The sequence below is a fragment of the Cuculus canorus genome, chromosome 3 (assembly GCF_017976375.1).
Source record: "Cuculus canorus isolate bCucCan1 chromosome 3, bCucCan1.pri, whole genome shotgun sequence".
NCBI classification, from domain to species: Eukaryota; Metazoa; Chordata; class Aves; order Cuculiformes; family Cuculidae; genus Cuculus; species Cuculus canorus.
In genome coordinates, this window is record NC_071403.1 from 67,281,340 (window position 1) to 67,301,979 (window position 20,640).

Here is a 20,640-nt window from a genome sequence, read left to right on the forward strand (position 1 = left end):
TATGGGTCCCTGTGGGTGGGGGGGCCCGGGGTGGGGGTCCCACTGCCCCCCGGTAGTTGGATGTCGGCCGGTTTAGGAACTCGTCTCTGTTTGCTCATTAAAGACCGTTCTCACAGCGCCCAGCCTCAACGCCTGTTTGGGGGCATCTAAGGGTGGCTCTACATCACCCCCTCCTCCTGGGGGACACCCCAAACCCTGCGAGTCCGGGATGTCCCCATGCCCTGCACATACACCCACGCAATGCTGTCCACCAGGCTGCCAAGGTGGGGGGCTCAGATTCCCAGACTGGGGGGCTCAGACATCCAGGGTGGAGGCCAGGTTTGGGGTGGGGGGTTGGTGGGGGGCTGTGGAGAGGGGATGGGGTGCAGGGTCTGTTGGGAAAGGATGGGATGCAGGGTTGGGGGGGTCTGCAGGGAGAGGATGGGGTGCAGGGTTGGGGGGGTCTGCAGGGAGCGGATGGGGTACAGGGTGCAGGGTCTAGGGAGGGGATGAGGTACAGGTTTGCGGTGCAGAGTCTGTAGGGGAAAGACGAAGTGCAGGTTTGGGGAGTCTACAGGTGGGGATGGGGTGGGATTTGGGGTGCAGGGTTGAGGTGTAAGGTCTGTGGAGAAGGAATGGGGTGCAGGGTTGGGGGGTCCGTAGGGAGGAGATGGTGTGCAGGTTTGAGGTGCAGGGTCTGTAGAAAAGGGATGGGGTACAGGGTGCGAGGTCTGTGGGGAAGGAATGGGACACAGGTTTGGGGGGCTCTGTAGGAAAGAGATGGGATGCAGGGCTGGAGGGTCTGTAGGGAGACAATGGGGTACAGATTTGGAGGTTCTGTAGGGAGGGGATGGGGTGCAGGTTTTGGGGGGTCTGTAGGGACGAAGTGGTATGCAGAGTTGGCATATGGGGTCTGTAGAGAGGGGATGGGGTGGAAATTTGAGGGGTCTGCAGGGAGGAGATGGGGTGCAGGTTTATGGGCGTCTGCAGGGAGGGGATGCGATGCAGATTGAGGGGGTCTCTAGGAAGGAGATGGGGTGCAGGGTCTGTGGGGAGGGAGTGCAGGTTTGGGAGGGTCTGTGAGGAAGGGATGCAGGGTCTGCAGGAAGGGGCTGGGGCGCAAGGCTGGAGGCTCTCCCATTGCGCGGTTGCAGTTCCACCGCCCGCTGCCGGGGGGCGCGCTGTGTCCCCAACCCAGCGGTACCCGGGCGCCGGGATGGGGCGTGGCCTCGGTTGCCGTGGCGACAGAGGCGGGGCCGCGCGGGGGATGCTTCGGCGCGTGCGCGGAGCGCGCCGAGCGGTCCCGGCCATCCCGGAGATCCCGGTGATCCCGGTGCGGAGCGAGAGGCGGCCGCGGCGGGCGCGGCCCCAGCGCGGTGAGTGCGGCCAGGACCAGCCCCGCGGGGCGGGGAGGGACCGCTGAGAGCCGCCAGTGCGTCCCCGCACCGGGAGCGGGGGAAAACCGGGGATGGAACGGGGGAACCGGGGCTCCGGGGGGTGAAACGGGGATGGAGCGACGGAAACCGGGGCTGCGGGCGAGGGAACCGGCGATGCAGCCGTGAGAATCAAGGATGGAGCGGCGAGAAGGGGGGATGGAGAGGTGGGAACCGGGAATGGAGAGGTGGAAACGGGGGATGGAGAGCTGAGACGAGGTCCCGCGGTGCCGGTAGCGCCGGGTTTCTGCTGGGTTCAGCGGCTGCGGCTCTTGCAGGGCCCGGTCACCGCCCGGTACGGAACGGCAGGGCAGGGCAGGGCAGGGCGGGAGCTGTAGTCCCGGCACTGCGCGGAGTACCGGCCATCAGCACTGGGTACCGGCCATTAGTGGAGCCCGGGGCCTGGGCATCACCGGGCATCACAGGGTACCAGGCATCAGCGCTGGGTACCGGCCATCACCGGGGCCCAGAGCAAAGGCATCGCTAAGCACCAGGCATCCCTCAGGTACCGGCACCTCCCAGTTACCAGCGTCACCAGGTGCCAGCATTCCCCAGGTACCGGGCATCGCTGGATACCAGGCATCCTCTGGGTACCAGCCATCACGGGTTACTGAGCATCGCCGGGTACTGGGCACCCCCTGGGTGCCGGGCATGATGGGGTACCGGGCATTGCCAGGTACCAGGCATCGTGGGATACTGGGCATCACTAGGAACTGGGTACCCTCCAGGTATCAGGCATCACATTGTACCAGGCACCCCTGGGTACCAGGAATCATCATCGGGTACTGGGTACCTCCCAGGTACCAGGCATCACTGGATACCGGGCACCCCCTGGGTACCAGGAATCCTCTGGATACCAGGCATCACGGGGTACCGGGCATTGCCACGTACCAGGCATCACAGGATACTGGGCATCACCGGGTACCGGGCATCCTCTGGGTACTGGCCACTCCCCAGGAGGAGTCCTGGGCTCAGTGGGTCCTGATGGGCCTGGCCTTGCCGTGGCATGATGTATCCTTGTCCTCTTGGTGTCACAGTGGTGGCAGCTCCATCATGGCAGCAGCTCTGTGATGGCAGTGGCTCCATCGTGGCAGGAGCTCTGAAGTGGTGGTTGTGTCACGACAGCAGCTCTGTCACTGCAGTTGTGTCATGGCAGCAGCTCCGTCACGGTGGTTCTGTCATGGTGGCAGTGGTTGTGTCACAGTATTAGCTCTGTCATGGCAGTGGCTCCATCCCAGTGGTTCTGTCATGGTGGCAGTGGCTCTGTCGTGGCAGTGGCTCCATCCTAATGCTTTTGTCATGGTGACAGTTGTTCTGTCATGGCAGTGGCTCCATCCCAGCGGTTTTGTCATGGCATCAGCTCTGTCATGGTTGTTCTATCATGGTAGTGGCTCCGTCACAGTGGTTCTATCATGGTGGTGGTGATTCTGTCCCAGGAGCAGATCTGTCACGGTGGCAGTGGCTCTGTCATGGCAGTGGCTGCATCACGGTGGTTCTGTCATGGTGGCAGCGGCTCTGTCATGGTAGTGGCTTCATCATACTGGTTCTGTCATGGTGGCAGTGGCTCTTGTCACAGCAGCAGCTCCATCGTGGTAGCAGCAGCTCTGTCCTGGCAGTGGTTCCATCGCAGTGCCACAGTGGAGCTGAGACAGACACTGGCAGCCCTATGCGGTCAGGATGGCAGCATCGAACGATGCCCGCTCTGGTGCGTGCCAGGATGGAGGGGACGGTGCTCTTCCCGGTGCTGCCATTCCCAGGGACATCCAGCCCCACCTCTGACCTTCTTGCTGCAGATCTCCTGGGGGGCATCGTGTGCTGCCATGTTGTCCCACTCCCATCACAGCTCTTCCTGGCAGGAATGCTGGCATGACCGGAGCATACGAGGCCTCTCCCAGAAGAGCTGCTTGGCTGGGATGCTCTTCCCAGCATGGTGGGTAGTAGGACAGTCCCAGTGGGATTCATCCCACTGCAATGGGTGCCGGTGAGCGTCTCTCCCCGTGTCACCTCGCAATCTGCATCATCCAGCTGCGCTTGGCATTAATATTTCAGGGATGCTGTGCAGGATAAGGATGCCTAAGCAGGCGCGGTGGGAGGTGCTGCCAGCAGCACTATGCTCTGCACATGCTCCCGCCGCTGCGATTCCAAGTTATTTAGGTTAGCGGGAGTGGAGCAGGCCAGGATCCCCCCCCTCGGCACCGCGGCCGCACCGAGCATCGCCGTCGGATGCCACAAGCTCCTAGCTGGTTTGTGACGGGCACTGTTGACTCCTAAAGAGCTGGGAAACCGGGAAAGGTGCTGAGAGACGGAGCCGGTGAGGAGCTGGGTGCTGCCAGCACCCAGGCAAAGCCATATACCCGGCATGGGCTCCGGCGTGGCGTGGCACAGGGATGCTCCTAGGGGTGCTGGGGGGGACGGGAGTGAGGAGCCAGCCTTGCCAGCACCTGGGTGCCTCCGGAGCTGCCGGGAGGTGCCAGGAGCTGCCAGCTCTGCTGGGATCAGCCCCCGCTGCGTTGTCTGTCACCCCCCTCGCGTATTTGTCACTTGAGAAGCCACCGGGATGGCTCCCAAAATAGAAGCCACGCGTTGCAGCAGCTCAGCTCGCCCCGGCACGGTGGTGCTGCCTGTCCGGCTGCCGGGCAGCCGCAGCGGCGCACAGTCGGAGCCCGGCCTTGGCAGCTGGTGTTGGCACTGCCACCTCGGTGCGGAGCGGACACGTCCGGCACGGTCACCGGCCTCATTCTCCTCTCGCTTTGTTTGGCCAGATCCGGCCCGGCGAGGGATACCGGTGCCTGCCATCGGTGCCAGGAGCCGGGCTGGACGACCTCTCTGCGCTCCAGCAGCGCCGGCGGGACAGGGCAGAGACACGCATCCCAGCGTTTTGTTCACCGTTGGGCCTTGATTAGCGGCCGGACAATTAAAATGCAGCGGTAAGCGTCCCCCCTGCCCCGTCAGCGCTGCCTGCGCGCCGCGGACATGGCCACCGTCAAGGGCAGTTGGCTGAGCCGCTGCTCCCCGGGGACCCAGCGCTGTGTGCTCATCCCTGTGCCAGAACAGCTCCTCTCCACAGGGCTTGCGGGAAATCAGGGCTAAATCCTTATTTTTAATTCTTTTGGCACAAGCTGGTGGCAGAGGCAGGCTGCAAACTGGTTCCCTGCTTTGAGTGCGTCCATCACCTGGTATTGGGGCTGGGATGGGCAGCAGGGCTGCCAAAGGGCTGGGGAAGCGTTGGCTTCCCTGTCATTATGCCAGGGCGTGCTCGGCACTGCGGTGCAGGGCGTTGGGGCTCGGCGTGACATTTCAGGGAGTGAGCTGGGTGGCACTGCGTCCTCTCAGCACCACGTCCCCTTGCAAGCGTCCCCATCACAGTGCCTGGGGCCAGAACCTGCGTCGGAGGGGGTCAGGGTGCTCCCTGCCAGGCTGGCATGTGTGTGAAGAAGTTGGGGTGCAGCTGGTGCGAGTGACCCCTGTATTCACCCTGCTGAACCCCATCTCTGCCACCTGGATTCGTCCCATTGAACCCATCCCTGTGACCGGTGCAGGTGACCCCTGGATTCTTTCCGTTGAACCCCATCCTTGACACCTAGATTCATCCCATTGAACCCATCCCTGTGGACAGTGTGGGTGACCCCTGGATTCATCCCACTGAACCCATCTCTGTGGCCAGTGTGGATGATCCCTGGATTGATCCCATTGAACCCATCTCTGCGGCCGGTGTGGGTGACTGACCCCTGGATTCATCCCACTGAACCCCATCCCTGCCACCTGGATTCATCCTGTTGAACCCCATCCCTGCAGCCAGTGCGGGTGACCCCTGGACTCATCCTGTTGAACCCCATCCCTGCCACCTGGATTCATCCTGTTGAACCCCATCCCTGCAGCCGGTGCGGGTGACACCGGGATTCATCCTGGTAAACCCCATCCCTGCAGCCGGTGCGGGTGACACCTGGATTCATCCTGGTGAACCCCATCCCTGCGGCCGGTGCTGCCTGGATTTGTGCCAGTTAACCCCATCCGTGCTGCTACCGGCATGTGCCTGGTCTTGCTTCGGCAAACTGGGGGGGCTTGCTGGATCTGGATTCTGTGCATCCCAAGCTGGGGCAAAACCTGGCCCCATGAGCTCAGCATGGTGGCCAAATCCTGCCACGGAGGCTCTGGCATCCATCCCCACTCCAGCTCTGCAGGGCTCTGGCAGCTGCTTCCGGCTATTTTGGGAAAGGATGGTGATTTGGCGGGGTCTCATGCGGCTGCTGGCCCCTTGCCGGGGTGGGCATGCAGCCCTCTGCCCCACTGCAGCCCACCCGGCAACGGGCAAGCGCCGCTGTTTTGCCGGCTGTGCCGCGGCAGCCGCACCGCAGTGCGTGTGGCTCTAGCTCTGTGCTGCACATGACTCAGCTCGGTGCTGCGGGAGCTGGGGGACCCCTGCCTGCACCCCCTCCCGCATCTGGCCACTTCCAATGGGAGCAATTGGTGGCTTTGGTGCTCACTGGCTACTGGCAAGGGTGACGATGGCAACCACACTGTGCCGGGGGCTGGTGGTGGCTGCGGGGGCCTTGTTTCCAGCTGCTCCAATGGCTAAAAATACCGGTGACGCGGGTGGGATGGGATGGGGTGTGGGGGTCCTAGGATGGGACGGGGATGGCATCGCTGGTGCTGAGTCACGGCAATGCTGAGGCCATGGAGGGGGGGACTGTGGCCACCGGCACCTTCCCTGTGGCAAGTGGGCACCCAGGGAGGTGGGAGAACCCCATGCCACTCCCTCCCAGTGTACCCACATTTGTTGAGGGGGTTCCTGCATGGGGGGGGCACCTGCTAGGCTCCCCATGCAACACCCAGGACTGCAGCTGCAGGAGAGTGGGGCTGGGGGGGTGAAAGGGAGGGGGATGAGGGGTGAGGGAGGGGGGCTAAAAGGGGGGCTGCCCCACCCCCAGCCCCTGCCAGCAGCTGGGTCTGATCCCCAGGACGAGGGGAAGCGGATTAACGCTGCCGTAGCGGCTGCTGTGCTGGAAAGGGGGGGCAGCGAGATGGGGAACCCCCCCCTCTTGGGGAGGGGGTAGGGGGATGTGCACCCCATTCTGGCAGCAGGGATGGTTCCTTCTCTTAAGGAAATCGGTGGGATGGGGTCTGGGTGCCCCCTCCCTGGCAGCCCCCTACCTCGCGGTGCTGTGCCTTGCCGGGGCAGTGGGGTCCAGGGCACAGCCCCCGCCATCTGGGCACAGGATGGAGCCATGCTCGCTGGCAGATGTTGCCCCTCTAAGCCCTGCGCTAATGGACCCCGATCCCAATCCCAATCCCGATCCCAGCAGATTAGGCAGCCAACGCAGGCTGAAACAGGGTCGGGGGGGGAGTGGGCGCACATAAGCAGCTTAGAGGCCAGCAGTGGCCCCCCAGGAGCCCCGTGGCCATGTGCCAGGAGGGAGCTGTGCCCCCATGCACCCCACATCCCCTCCGTGAGCCGCATCCTGCACCCCATCCCTGCCCTGCGGTGAGTCCTGCTCCTGGTGGGGTGGGTTCCCTTCCAAGGGGTCTGTCTGGGACACCATGGGGCTGCCAGGGACCCTCATCCCCCTTCCCTGCGCCCCTGCCGTAATGGAGAGTGCAGCTGGGACTGAGGGGGTCCCACCAGGGTGGCCCCAGTTTCTCCAGATGGGATGGGTTGCCCCTAGTCCTGCTGGGCTGGGTGGGTCCCAGTGGGGTGGCCCTGGTGTCCCCAAGTGGGACAGGCTTCCTGAGTCCTGCTAGGGCTGAAGGGTCCCACCAGCATGGTCCCAGTGTCCCTGAGTGGGATGGGCTCCCTGAGTCCTGCTAGGGTTGGGGGGGTCCTACCAGTCCAGCCCCAGGTGAGATGGATGCCCTGCTGGGGCTGAGGGTGTCTTGCTGGGATGTCCCTAGGTAGGACAGGCACTGCAAGTCCTGCTGGGCTGGGGGTGTTTCACCAGGGTGGCCCCGGTGTCTCTGGATAGGATGGGCATCCCAAATCCTGCCAGTGCTGGGTTGGGGGATCCCACCAGGGTGGCCCTGGTGGCCCTGGATGGCATGGGCACCCCAAATCCTGCCAATGCTGGGTTGAGGAGTCCCACTAGGGTGGTCTCGGTGTCCATGGGTGGAATAGGTGCCCTGAGTCCTGCTGGGGGTGGCTGGGGCTGTCTCACTGGGATTTCTGCAGGTGGGACAGCTTCCCTGGGTCCTGCTGGGATGAGGGGTTTCCCACTGAGGGGACTCTGGCTGGGATGAGCACCTGAGACCTGCTGGGTTGAGGATTCCCACCAATGCAGCCCCAGTGTCTCCAGGCAGGATGAGGGCCCAGAGTCCTGCTGGGCTGGGGGATGGTCCCTACTGGGGTGGCCCTGGTGTCCTCAGGTGGGACAGGCACCCCAAGTCCTGCAGGGGCTGGGCTGACGGGTGTCACACTGAAGTAGCCTTGGTGTCTCCAGGTTGGATAGGCACCTTGAGTCCTGCTGGCCTGGGCTGGGGGGGTACCATTTGGATGGCCCTGGTGTCCTGGCTGGGACGGGCACACTGAATCCTGCAGGACTAGCCTGGGGGGGTCCCACCAGGATGACCCAAGTGTCTCTGAGTAGGATGGATCCCCTGCTGGCACTGGGCTGGCGGGTCCCACTGGGATGTCCTCGGTGCCTCTGTATGGGACAGGCACCCTCAGTCCTGCCGTGGCTGGGCTTAGGAGTGTCCCACTGGTGTGGCCCATGGTGTCTCCAAGTGGAATGGATGTTCTCTCAGGGCTGGGCTGGGGGAGTCCCAGCGGTGCGGCATTGCTGTCATGGCGTGACACCCATCTCTCATCAGCTGGGGCATGGCCGTCAATGTGTACTCGACGTCGGTGACTAGTGAGAACCTCAGCCGCCATGACATGTTGGCATGGGTCAACGACTCCCTCCAGCTCAACTACACCAAGATTGAGCAGCTCTGTTCAGGTGAGACGCGTGTCCTGGGGGTCTGGTGGGATGGGGGTCGGGGGATGGGTCCCCCCATCCCCTGACGCCGAGGTGTGGGTCTGGCGCAGGGGCTGCCTACTGCCAGTTCATGGATATGCTGTTCCCCGGCTGCGTCCACCTGCGGAAGGTGAAATTCCAGGCCAAGCTGGAGCACGAGTACATCCACAACTTCAAGGTCCTGCAGGCGGCCTTCAAGAAGATGGGAGTGGACAAGGTGGGTGCAGGGAAGCTGGGGAGGGGCTCTTTATCAGGGAGTGCAGGGATAGAATGAGGGGGAACGGTTTGAAGCTGCAAGAGGGGAGATTGAGGTGAGATCTTGGGGAAAAAATGTTTTGCTGTGAGAGTGGTGAGGCCCTGGACCAGGCTGCCCAGAGAAGTGGTGGCTGCCCCATCCCTGGAGGTGTTGTAGGCCAGGCTGGATGAGGCTTTGAGCAACCTGATCCAGTGGGAGGTGTCCCTACCCATGGAACTGGATGGTCTTCAGGGTCCCTTCCCACCCAATGCATTCTAGGGGGGGCTCACAGTGGGCAGGGGCTGTGCCAGAGCACAGCCCTACAGCCCCTCTGCGCGTGTTCCCTCCCTCAGATCATCGCAGTGGAGAGGCTGGTGAAAGGCAAATTCCAGGACAACTTTGAGTTCATCCAGTGGTTTAAGAAGTTCTTCGACGCCAACTACGACGGGAAGGAGTATAACCCGCTGCTGGCGCGGCAGGGCCAGGACGCTGCGCCCCCCCCAAACCCAGGTGATCACATCTACAACAAACCCAAGAAACCCATTGGCACTGCAGGTAATGTCGGGGTCCCCCAGCGAGCGATGAACCACCCTCTGCCCGCAGCCAGGCGTCCGTGTGTCCGTCCCTGCACCCCTGCCTGCGCCGCACTGCCTGCCTGCCTGCCTGCGACTTGGGAGGGAAGCGGGGGGGGGAAAGCGGGTCTGCAGGGACAGCTGGGAAGGGAGGGACGGTGGGGGAATCCCAAGGAGCTGGTCAGGGCTTGGTTTGTCCCCCTGGACCCTCTCCATGGCTGCCACCACCCATCATGGCTGCCAGCACCTAGCCCCCCCCATGGCACCCCAGACCCACCACCCATGGCTGCTGTTTGACCCCATCACAGCTGCCATCCCCCAGAACCCCCAGCCATGGCTGCCATCTGCTCAGACCTCTCCCCATCACTGTGATCCCCCCAGACCTGCCCCCATGGCTGCTTTCCCCTCTGATTGACCCCCAAGGTTACCATCCCCTCAGGTTCCCTCATAGCTGCTGTTCCTCCAGACCTCCCCCCCATGGCTGCCATCCCCACCCCATGGCTACCAGTCTCCCCTATGACTGCCACAGTGCCCTCAATGGCTGCCATTCCCCCAGAACCCCCCTGATGGCTGCTGTCCCCCTAGACGCCCCCCATGGCTACCAGACCCCCCCACATGGCTTCCAGACTCCCCATGGCTGCCGTCCCCCTAGGTGCTGCCCTGCATCCCGGCTGCTCATGGCCGCATCCGATGCTCCGTACATTCCCAGTGCTACCCCCATGGGAGCATCTTGGGGTCTGCCCCCCCTCCCCCATCCTGCTGCAAATCCCAGTTAGAACATGAGCCCTCCTCAAAGAGCTTGGGTTGGGGGGGAGTATCTGCCAGGGGAAACTGAGGCAGGGAGCCTGGAATTGCAGCTCAGTTCCGAGTGCTCTCCTTCCCCTGCTGCTGCCTCCTGGCCCTGCAAGGAGCAAGGGGGGTCCCTGCTGGTATTAACCCTTTGCTCCCCATGTACTGCCCAGTCCCGCAGCGGACCTCTCCCACCGGCCCCAAGAACACCCCCAACCCAGCGCGCCTCAGCAATGTCCCCAGCAGCATCCTCCGGAAAAACTCCCCCGCTGCCCGCAACGGCGGCACCGAGGCTGATGCACAGATCCTGGAGCTCAACCAGCAGGTACGCAGGGGTCTGGGATGTTTGGAATGGTGTTGAGCCCCCCCCAGGACCCCTTTCCCGGTCCCAGGGTGAAGGCTCCATGTCCCCCTGGCAGCTGATGGACCTGAAGCTGACGGTGGACGGGCTGGAGAAGGAGCGAGATTTCTACTTCAGCAAACTGCGGGACATCGAGCTGATCTGCCAGGAGCACGAAAACGAGAACAGCCCCATCATCACCGGCATCATCAGCGTCCTCTACGCCACGGAGGTGAGGGCTGAGTACCAACTGTGTCCCCCATAAACCCTGCCTCTGGTTCCCCTGACACTGCTGTGTCCTCCAGACCCTACCACTGGTGCCTCTGACACCTCTGTGTCCCACAGACCCTGCCCTTGGTTCCCCTGACACCGCCGTGTTCCCACAGAACCTGCTGCTTGTGCCCCTTGCACCTCTGTGTCCCCCAGACCATACCCCTGGTCCTTCTGACACTGCTATGCCCTCCAGACCTTGCTGCTTGCGCCCCTGACACCTTTGTGTCCCCCAGACTCTCCCCCTCATTCCTCTGACACTGCTATGTCTCCCCAGACCTTGCTGCCAGTGCCCTGACACTCTGTGTCCCCCATACCCTGGTATCCCTGACACTGCTGTGTCCTCCCAGACCCCACTGCTGGCACCCCAGCCCCTCGCCTGCTCTCCGAGCATCCCTAGGATGAGATCCCATTCCCTGTGGATGTTCCTGGCTTCATTCCCTCCCTTGGGATGCCGGGCGCGGGGCTTGGACTTTACCAAGGTGCTGGGAGGGAGCGGGAGCGCCCACCTTCTGCCACTCCCAACTGATGGCCACACATCTCCTGCTCCAGGAGGGCTTTGCCCCACCAGAGGATGACGAGCTGGAGGAGCAGCAGCCAGAGGACCAGGACGAATACTAACCCCGGCACGTTCCCACGCTGCCCCGCGCTGTTCCCCCACCACAGACATTGGAGGCGTGAGCCTTGCGCGCCTCGCCCTGCTCGCTCACACGCCATCGCGGCCTCCGGCAGCCCAGCCCGCCGCCTCGGCATCCAGCAGCTCCGCCAGGAAGCCACTGTCTCTCTCCATCATAACTTCATGGCCACCCAGCGAGGAGCCAGGGCTGTGGGGTGGGGATGGGCTCCGGTCGCTGCTCTTGGCTCTCGCCACCCATATCCCATATTTATTTCCGTTGTCCCCCTCCGCCTGCCCCGCTGTGTGAGAGCGAGAGGGAAAAGCTGCATCCTTGAAGGGTTTTGCCAGGATGGAACGTGCTCGCGTGCTGCCTACATCCTGCCAGCCCCGGAGCCTGGGAATTGGGGCTGGAGCTGGCTCTGCGACAGCTGCACTGTGCAGCCTGCGGGGAGGATGCAGCGCCGAGGAGGGAATTGTCGCTTCAGATTCCTGGGAAGATGGAAAAGGAACCCCAGGCTGGCAGACGATGGCAGCAAGCAGAGGGGAATCTGGGTGCTGCGGGCCAGGATGGAGCATCCCGGAGCGGGACCCTGGCCCTGCTGCGGGGATTCCCGGCTGCAGGACCCTCTCCCCTCGCCCACCGCGGACCCCAGGGCGCTGGGGTGGCTTTGCCGCAGCGCCCGTCCTGGCCATCGTCTCCCCATCGCATCGCTTGTCTGGTTCCGTCACTCCGGTTGCAAAGCCTGCATCTGTGTCCGGTTTTATTTAAAATAAAACTCGTGTGGTTAAAAAAAACCAAACCTCATCCTGCCCAGCTCCGGCTGGGATCCAGACCCGGGAATCAGCGGGGATGCGGATGGGGAGCTGGTTTCAAGACCCCCAAAACAGGGTGGGGATGGGGAGCATCGCAGGGTGCGTCCTGATGCGGGGGTGGCGCTGCGGGAGTGCGGAGGGGCAGAGAAGGAGAGGGAAAGGACGCGAGGGACCAGGATCCTCGTGCTGAGTCGGATCTCCGAGACCCCCGGGGCGCGCTCCTCGCGCCTGGCGGGAAAACGGGGCGCGGGGCTGTGGAAACAGGTGGGGCTTTGTGGAAAAGTGGGTGTGGTCATGCAAATTGAGCTGCCGCCAGTAGAGCCGTTATCGTACCCCAATCGGGCGGGGGGGGGGGCTAAACGAGAGGGGCGTGGTCATGCAAATCACGTTGATGCGAATCAACGGAGGGCGTGGTTTGCTAAAGGAGTGGGGATATGCAAATCGCGCAGCTGTCGGAGAACCGCCGCGAAACCACATAAGGGCGTGGCTATCGTGGGCAATGGGGCGTGGTCATGCAAATCACGCTGCGGCCCAGTAGGGGGCGGGGTCTCACTGGAAGGGGCGGAGCCAAACGGATGGCGCCACTGCTGAGAGAGACACTCCCTTGGGCAATGGGGCGTGGCCTTGTACAGAAAAAGGCAGGGCTATGAAAATAAGACAGCTCCCGCGGCACCACGGGACACACACGGGCCGAAACACGGGAGGCCGCGAGCGACAAGGGCACTGCGGGGCCGCTGCGAGGCGGCACGTCGTGGGGCGGGCGGGGTGCAGCGGAAAGGGGTTGGCGTGGGGCTGGCACGGGGTGGCCGTGCTTTAAAGGGGAGTGCGGCGGGGTGGGCTGTGTCGGGTTAGAGAGGGAACTCATACTTACCTGGCAGGGGAGACACCATGATCAAGCAGGTGGTTTTCCCAGGGCGAGGCTCATCCCTTGCACTCCGGGTGTGCTGACCCCTGCGATTTCCCCAAATGCGGGAAACTCGACTGCATAATTTGTGGTAGTGGGGGACTGCGTTCGCGCTCTCCCCTGATTATCCTAGTGCAAAAGTAGACAGACAGCGAACAGCAATGTGGCGGGGCGTAACTGTGGTGGTCGGTTCAAAGTGTCGAGGGTTTCTTGGCTTTGTCTAGAGTAAGGGTTGTCCTGAGGTTCGGGCGCCCCCACGCGCTCCCGATCGGTGGATGCCGCACAGGGATAAGCACTTGCACCGTTTCTCTAAGCGGGGGCTGTGACACACAGCAGCGCGTCCTGTCGGATAAGAGCGGGGAGCGGAGGCCGCGTCGCTGCGCGGGCAGAAAACGAACAGTTCGAACCCAGTTGGGCTGCGCCTCTCCTTAAGGTCGAAAGTTCACGACGAGGAACGGGTCAAACCTTCCTCCTTGCACCAGCGGGAGAGGCCGTCACCACCCCTCAAAGGACCAACTACGCATTGCAACCAGGCATGGGAAAGAAGGAATATGGGATACATTCTCCGGATATGAAATGAATAGGGATCCGGAACATCAACCACACGTGGTTTCTCACTCGGGGGAGCGTGTTGGGAGGAGCGATGCCTGCGGCCCAGCACTGGGAGGGAAGAGCACCCGCTTCATAACGCCCGTCCGGTTGTTACTGAGCCCTGACCTCGAGATCCTCGCCCAGCCGCACGTGGCCGCCCGCTGCTGTGAGTGGGGCTGGAGTGTGAGGGGTGGGGAAGCGCTGTCCTTCAAATCGAAGGCAGGAGCGCTCGGAGGCTGGAAACCCTGCTTGCCCGGTGGGGGTGGATCAGCCCGAGGAGGGGACGTGCCGCATGGCATCACCGCACCGGGCATGGCACACGATGGGCAGAGAGAACCAAGGAGCCGTGCCCGAGCACCACCGGGCCTGGCTGGCAGAAACACCAAACGTGGTGAGTGTGGGGCGAGATGGGGCATGTGGAGCCTTTCCGAGAAATCATAGGATGCTTTGGGTTGGAAGGGACCATAAAGCTCATCCAGTTCCAAACCCTGCCACAGACACCTCCCACTAGATCAGGTTGCTCCAAGCCCCATCCAACTTGGCCTTGGAACACCTCCAGGGATGGGGCAGACACCACTTCTCTGAGCAACCTGTTCCAGGGCCTCACCACTCTCATGGTGAAGAAATTCTTCCTTATGTCTAGCCTAAATCTGCCCCTCTCCAGTTTATACCCATTGCCCCTCATCTCATCACTACCAGCTTTTGTAAACAACCCTTCTTCAGCTTTCTTGTAGCCCCTTCAGGTACTGGAAGGTCACTATAAAGATCTCCTTGGAGCCTTCTCTTCTCCAGGCTGAAGAAGCCCAACTCTCTCAGCCTGTCCTCTATTGAGAGGTTCTCCAGTCCTCAGATCTTTTCTGTAGCCTCCTCTGGACCCATTCCAACAGCTCCATCTCCTTCTTAGGTTCAAAGTTCCAGAACTGGACACAATACTCCAGATGAGGTCTCACAAGAGAGGAACAGAGGGGCAGAATCCCCTCCCTCACCCTGCTGGCCACGCTGCTTTTGGTGCAGCCCAGGACACGGTTTGGCCTTCTGGGCTGCGAGCGCACATTGTTGGCTTATGTCAAGTTTCTCATCCCCCGGTACCTCCTGGTCCTTCTCCTCAGGGCTGCTCTGACTCACATCATCCTCCATCCTGTACTGAAACTGGGGATTGCTCTGACACAGGTGTAGGGGTCAATGAGAGGCATTGGCACGACATGAGGAGATACAAAGCTCCAACACCAGAGTCTGGGCATGTGCATCTTGGGAGGAGCCATTCCCTGTGCTGGATGAATTGTAGAATTGCTTGGTTGGGAAAGAGCTTTGGGATCATCGAGTCCAGCCATCCTTGTCCTGAACCATCCATGAGCACCTCATCTGCTCAGCTTTAGAACCCCTCCAGGAATGGGGGCTCCACCACCTCCCTGGGCAGCCTCTGCCAGGCATAAGCCACTCTGTCAGTGAGGGAATTGTTCCCAATATCCAATCTAAACCTCCCCTGGTGCAGCTTGAGGCCATTTCCCCTCATCCTAGCACTTGTTACCTGGGAGAAGAGACCAGCACCCACCTGGCTCCAACCTCCTTTCCAGGAGGTGCAGAGAGGGATGAGGTTTCCCCTCAGCCTCTTCTCCACACTGAACAGCCTCAGGGCCCGCAGCCGCTCCCAGAACTCCTGGACTCCAGACCCTTCCCCGGCTTCATTCCCTTTATCCAGCCCCGCGAGGTCTTTCTCGGAGTGAGGAGCTCAAACCAAGCGCGACCCACTCACCGGAGCTCCGAAAGGGCCCCGAGGCGTTTATACTGCCGCACAGTGACGGGGCGGGGGCGGGGCCAGAGCGCGCGCCGGTGCGGGACCTCGAGGGAGGGGCGGGGCCATGCAAATTGCGGCGCTAACGGCGGAGACGCATTTAATCCCGAGGGGGCGTGGTCTGGAAAAGCGGGGGCGCGTCCATGCAAATAAGGCATCACCCATGGCACCACGGGACACACACGGCCCGAAACACCGGTGGCCGCGGGTGGATAACGGCACTACGAGAGCGGACGGGCTGAACAAAGTAGGGCGGGCGAAGAGAGCGCGGGTCGATGCGGGGCGGGCGTGAGGTGGCCGTGCGTTAGAGGGGAGTGCGGCGGGGTGGGGTGTGTCGGGTTAGAGTCGGAACTCATACTTACCTGGCAGGGGAGACACCATGATCAAGCAGGTGGTTTTCCCAGGGCGAGGCTCATCCTTTGCACTCCGGGTGTGCTGACCCCTGCGATTTCCCCAAATGCGGGAAACTCGACTGCATAATTTGTGGTAGTGGGGGACTGCGTTCGCGCTCTCCCCTGGCTTTCTTGTTAAAGAGCAGAAATCAAAAGCGGGTTCCGATGTCAGGTGCCGTTTAAAGTGTTTTTGCTGCTTCAGCGTGAGGCGAAAGCTTTTGGTAGCCGCGGTGTTAAGACGCCGGTGAACCCTCACACGGGGTACCCAAGCACGGAGATTCCTTCTCCCATCTACTGGCCCGCTGCGCTCTGCCAGTACCGACCCCGGCACCGACCCCCACCCTTCGCTGCCCTTCTCAATCCAGAGCTGCTCCCAAGCGTCCCTGGAGCCCGTTTCAGCGCTGGAAGCTGCTCCAATGTCTCCTCTTCCGGCTGAACAAAACCCCAGCTCTCCCAGCCCAGCCTCGCGCAGGAAGGGCTCTAGCGCTCGCGTCATCCCCGCCAGCTGCAGCCAAGCGATGCGACTGGGATCTGAGCGCAGGACTGGCTCACTCTCTGCTCTGGTCATGTCGGTCACAGGGAGCGAGGCGGTGTCGACAGTGGGAGTGGTTGCGAAACAAACGACCCCGTAGCTTAATAACCCCTTCCGCGAGCCCTGCGTGAGTTAGACGGGTGCCGTGCCTAAAAGAAAACCACCGACGAACTCCACGGCGCAAAAGCTATATTGCAGCAGAGTCAGTTTTTCTTTCTTTTTCACTACGAAAGTCAGGGGAGAGCGCGAACGCAGTCCCCCACTACCACAAATTATGCAGTCGAGTTTCCCGCATTTGGGGAAATCGCAGGGGTCAGCACACCCGGAGTGCAAAGGATGAGCCTCGCCCTGGGAAAACCACCTGCTTGATCATGGTGTCTCCCCTGCCAGGTAAGTATGAGTTCCGACTCTAACCCGACACACGCCACCCCACCGCACTCCCCTCAAGGACACGGCCATCTCACGCCCGCCCCGCATCGACCCGCGCTCTCTTCGCCCGCCCTACTTTGTTCAGCCCGTCACGCTCTCGTAGTGCCGTTATCCACCCGCGGCCACCGGTGTTTCGGGCCGTGTGTGTCCCGTGGTGCCATGGGTGATGCCTTATTTGCATGGACGCGCCCCCGCTTTTCCAGACCACGCCCCCTCGGGACTAAGCGCGGCTCAGCCGTTAGCGCCGCTATTTGCGGGCTGGGTGTGTCCCGTGGTGCCGCGGGACCTCTTAATTTGCATATTACCGCCCCGCAAACCACAAGACCCTGCCCCCCCCGCCCTCCCCCGCTTGACACAGCCGTGATTTGCATGTCTCCGCCGCGTTCTCGTCAGACCACGCTCCGTGCGGCTTCATTGAGGCTCTGCTCCGCTCCGCGTGGCCGCGCTCTGCGCTCCAGCCCGTTCCCCAGGTCCGTTCCGCTTCTCCAGACGCGCTACATCCCTTCGAGGTCTTTTTTTTTTTTTGAGCGAGGGTCCCAAGACTGAGCCGAGGATTCGCTGTTGAGGTCCCTTTGCTCTGCAGCCCTGCAGTGTCCCAGGCAAGGAGGGAGCAGGAGCTCCTCCTCCCTCAAACCCATGCTTTGCTTCCGAAGCAGAAGCCACCTCTCTTGCAGCGAGGTGTCTGTCCTGCTGTGGCTGGGAACGTGTCTTCTGAAGGAGAACGAGGGGGAGCTTCACCGCGGTCTCCAGCTTCCTCACGAGGGGAGAAGGAGGAGCAGGCACTGAGTTCTTCTCTCTGATGACCGGCCCGAGGGTCCGTAGGACCCGAAGGAATGGCAGAAAGATACACTAGGGGAGGGTTAGGTTGGACATTAGGAAAAGGTTTTTCCCCCCGAGGGTGGTGGAGCACTGGAACAGCTCCCCAGGGAAGCAGTCACAGCACCAAGCCTGACAATATTTTCGAGAAGCGTTTGGCCAATGCCCTCAGACCCAGGGTGCGAATGTTGGGATTGTCCTATGGGACAGGAGTTGGAGTCTTATGATCCCTCTGGGTCTTTTCCAGTTTAGGTCATTCTGTGATTCTGTGAAGTCCGCTGGGGATGTTTTTCCTCCGCGTCTCCCTTAGAGGGCACCAGCAGCTCGCGAACTGCGCACTGTGGTCTCCCGTTGGGCCAGGAGAGGTTTAGATTGGATATGAGGAACAGTTTCTTTACAGAAAGAGTGGTGAAGCCCTGACAGAGGCTGCCCAGGGCAGTGGTGGAGTCCCCATCCCTGGAGGGGTTCAAAAACCATGTGGCCGTGGCACTTGGTGACATGATTTAGTCATCATGGTGGGGTTGGGCTGATGGTTGGACTGGATGAGCTTAGAGAACTTTTCCAACCTCAATCATTCTATGATTCTGTGAAGGTGAGTAATGGGACCTCCAGACCTTTGGGTTAGTCTCCAAGCTGACTGCTTGCATGGACACCAAATTTGCTTCTCTGCATCTCCACTCATGTTTCATTCCACACTGGTGCCATGGGTGTCAAGGTGTCTGTGCTTTACTTGGTGCAGGCAATGGATGCACCAGCAGTTTAAAGGACAACCAGTGCCCCTGCCTCACTTTCCCATATTGCTTCCCTTGCTGTGACAAGCACTCACCTGCAGCTCTGGGAAGGGGACACCAGCTCCTTTATGCTGCAGGTGAAGGGTAAGGTGTTCTTCTACCCTGCAGCAAGGTTGCAGGGCTATGGAATGTGCTACCTAGGACTTTCCCTGGTGTGGGCGGAGGCTGAGGAACATGGATCCCACGGACCTCATGCTTGCTTGTACGGGACCTGCACTTGGGCTTCCCTCTTGTTCCTGACACAGGGCTGGGGTGAGTGAGAAGGGAAGGGCAAAGTAGAAGTAACAGGGTGGCATACATGGGTGGCAGAGCTGGGGCAGGGAAAGGCTGGAGAAAGTGCTGGAATCTGCAAAACCCAGCTGCATTTTCCAGCTACTTTGGCTCCCAGACCTCCTTGTTTGTCTGCAGGGCCATCTCAAGGACCCGGGTGCATGGGAGAAGGGAGACCTACAGACTCCCCTGGGTGACAGGGAGCCCATGGAGCTGTCACTCTCTGGGGACTCAGATGAATAAGCCACATCCAGGATTAAACCCCACCACCCATGCAAGGCTGTTGGAGGGCCCTGGCACGCTGGGGAGGGGTTTTCCTTTGCAGACCGATCCTGGCTTTTATGTTCTGCTGCTCCTCTGATGCTGAGGAGAGGATAGATGAGGTAACCCCAAATTCGATGGGGTGACGGAAGGGCAGGAGGCAAGGAGCAGCAGCCAGGTTAGAAATAAGGGCTGGAGCATCCCCTTTGCAGTAAAAGCCAAGAGCAGGGTATGAAGATGGTCCTGAACCAGCATGAGAGAGCTGGAGTTTGTGGGTGGAAATATCATAGAATCATGGAATGGTTTGGGTTGGAAAGGACTTCAAAGGTCATCCAATTCCAATCCCCTTTCCACGGGCAGGGACGATTCCCACTGGATCAAGTTGCTCGAAGCCCCATCCAGTCTGGCCTTGAACACCTCCAGGGATGGGGCAGCCACAACTTCTCTGGGCAGCCTGGGTCAGAGCCTCACAACCCTCACAAGAAAACATTTCTCCCTAAGATCTCACCTCAATCTCCCCTCTTTCAGCTTCAAATCATTCCCCCTCATCCTATCCCTGCACTCCCTGATCAAGAGCCCCTCCCCAGCTTTCCTGGAGCCCCTTTCAGTACTGGAGGGTGCTCTACGGTCTCCCTGGAGCCTTCTCTTCTCCAGGCTGAACTACCCCAACTCTCTCAGCCTGTCCTCGTACGGGAGTTGCTCCAGCCCTCCGATCATCTCTGTGGCCTCCTCTGGACTCACTCCAGCAGATCCATGTCCTTCCTGTGCTGACAACTCCAGGGCTGGACACAGGGCTCCAGGTGGGGTCTCACAAAAGCAGAGCAGAGGGGCAGAATCCCCTCCCTGGCCCTGCTGGTCCCACTGCTTTGGATGCAGCCCAGGACATGGTTGGTTTCTGGGCTGCAAGCGCTCTTTGTCGGCTCGTGTAGAACTTCTCATGCCTCCAGCACCCCAAGTCCTTCTCCTCAGGGCTGCTCCCAATTCATTCTTTGCCCAGCCTGCATTTGTGCTTGGGGTTGCCCCGACACAGATGCAGGACCTTGCCCTTGGCATTTTTGAACTCCATCATGTTTGCACAGCTCCACTGTATATGTCCAAAAAACCCTTTCTCAGCCCTTCAGGAGTGAGATCTCCCCATGCCAAGCCCCTCTGGAAATCCCACCAGGCTGTCACCAAGCTGATCCCTCTGGGAGAACAAGGGTTGACCTGCAGACTCCATTAGAGGCATAAGAAACCTTCTGAGGGCTGTCCTGTGAGGAGGAGCTCGTGGTCTGTGACACCCTGAGCTGCAAGCACCACTGGAGCCAAGCCAGCTTGGAGATGGAGGTGCTGAGAGCAGGTCCCCTATCCTGGGATGCTCCACAGAGAGACCAGGCAGAGCCCTGGGGACCTGGCCCAGGCACCAGTGCAAGTTCACTGAACCTGAGATACTGAAAAAACCAAATCAAAACATGAGGCGTTCCAGGGACTGGAGTTTTCCGAAAGAATTTTACTATGCTGGAGAAGTTCCAGCCATCAAAAGGGTGATGTAGGGATGAAATCCAAAGTGTCAGGGAGGACTATATAAGGCGGTGTTTGAATGGTCCGTGTCATCAGTCATTAAAACATACTAGACAGTGTAGATCTGCTCTCTGTAGGCCAACGTGTGGGATTTCCTCTGCTGGGTCAGGTCCAGGCTCTGAGATGGATCTAGCCCATGCAAGAACCCTTTCCTTCTTCAGGTGTCCCAAGCCTACAGACCTCATGCCTTCCTGAACTACTCCTGTTATAGGAAGAGCCCTGCTCCACCCTTCCTCTCCTCCTAGGGCAGCCAAGCCATTCCACTGGGCACCCAGTGCCATTTAATACAGCTTTCCTTGGGATGTGCT

General features: G+C 61.0%; 1 protein-coding gene and 3 non-coding genes across 10 annotated transcripts; 3 read left to right on the forward strand and 1 right to left on the reverse strand.

Annotated features, from left to right (window-relative positions):
• The first annotated feature begins 1,222 nt into the window (after window positions 1–1,222).
• Window positions 1,223–11,906, forward strand: MAPRE3 (microtubule associated protein RP/EB family member 3). Of its 7 annotated transcripts, none has more exons than XM_054063846.1 (8): window positions 1,236–1,355; window positions 4,175–4,339; window positions 8,214–8,341; window positions 8,431–8,576; window positions 8,948–9,149; window positions 10,129–10,280; window positions 10,375–10,527; window positions 11,118–11,906. In XM_054063846.1, the coding sequence occupies exons 2-8, from the start codon at window positions 4,332–4,334 to the stop codon at window positions 11,184–11,186; spliced, it is 858 nt and encodes a 285-aa protein (XP_053919821.1). In that variant the 5' UTR covers window positions 1,236–1,355; window positions 4,175–4,331; the 3' UTR covers window positions 11,187–11,906. The 7 variants fall into 7 exon arrangements, with proteins under 7 accessions (XP_053919823.1, XP_053919821.1, XP_053919825.1 ...); XM_054063847.1 differs by lacking the exon at window positions 1,236–1,355 and adding an exon at window positions 2,831–3,723; XM_054063848.1 differs by lacking the exon at window positions 4,175–4,339 and having other exon boundaries at window positions 1,223–1,355.
• Window positions 11,907–12,857: 951 nt separating this feature from the next.
• Window positions 12,858–13,021, forward strand: LOC128851922 (U1 spliceosomal RNA). The gene has a single exon (XR_008449452.1). It is a non-coding gene; the product is annotated as a U1 spliceosomal RNA (small nuclear RNA).
• Window positions 13,022–15,635: 2,614 nt separating this feature from the next.
• On the forward strand, window positions 15,636–15,799 carry LOC128851915 (U1 spliceosomal RNA). The gene has a single exon (XR_008449447.1). It is a non-coding gene; the product is annotated as a U1 spliceosomal RNA (small nuclear RNA).
• Window positions 15,800–16,439: 640 nt separating this feature from the next.
• On the reverse strand, window positions 16,440–16,603 carry LOC128851916 (U1 spliceosomal RNA). Its single transcript, XR_008449448.1, has one exon. It is a non-coding gene; the product is annotated as a U1 spliceosomal RNA (small nuclear RNA).
• Window positions 16,604–20,640: the final 4,037 nt, after the last annotated feature.

What these genes read in the sequence shown, in the direction of transcription:
- MAPRE3 (XM_054063845.1), top strand. Translation starts at nt 6,638, where the DNA reads ATGCTCGCTGGCAGATGTTGCCCCTCTAAGCCCTGCGCTAATGGACCC. An exon ending in GATTGAGCAGCTCTGTTCAG is followed by an intron (nt 8,342 to 8,430) that starts GTGAGACGCGTG and finishes GGTCTGGCGCAG; the next exon opens with GGGCTGCCTACTGCCAGTTC. An exon ending in TCCTGGAGCTCAACCAGCAG is followed by an intron (nt 10,281 to 10,374) that starts GTACGCAGGGGT and finishes TCCCCCTGGCAG; the next exon opens with CTGATGGACCTGAAGCTGAC.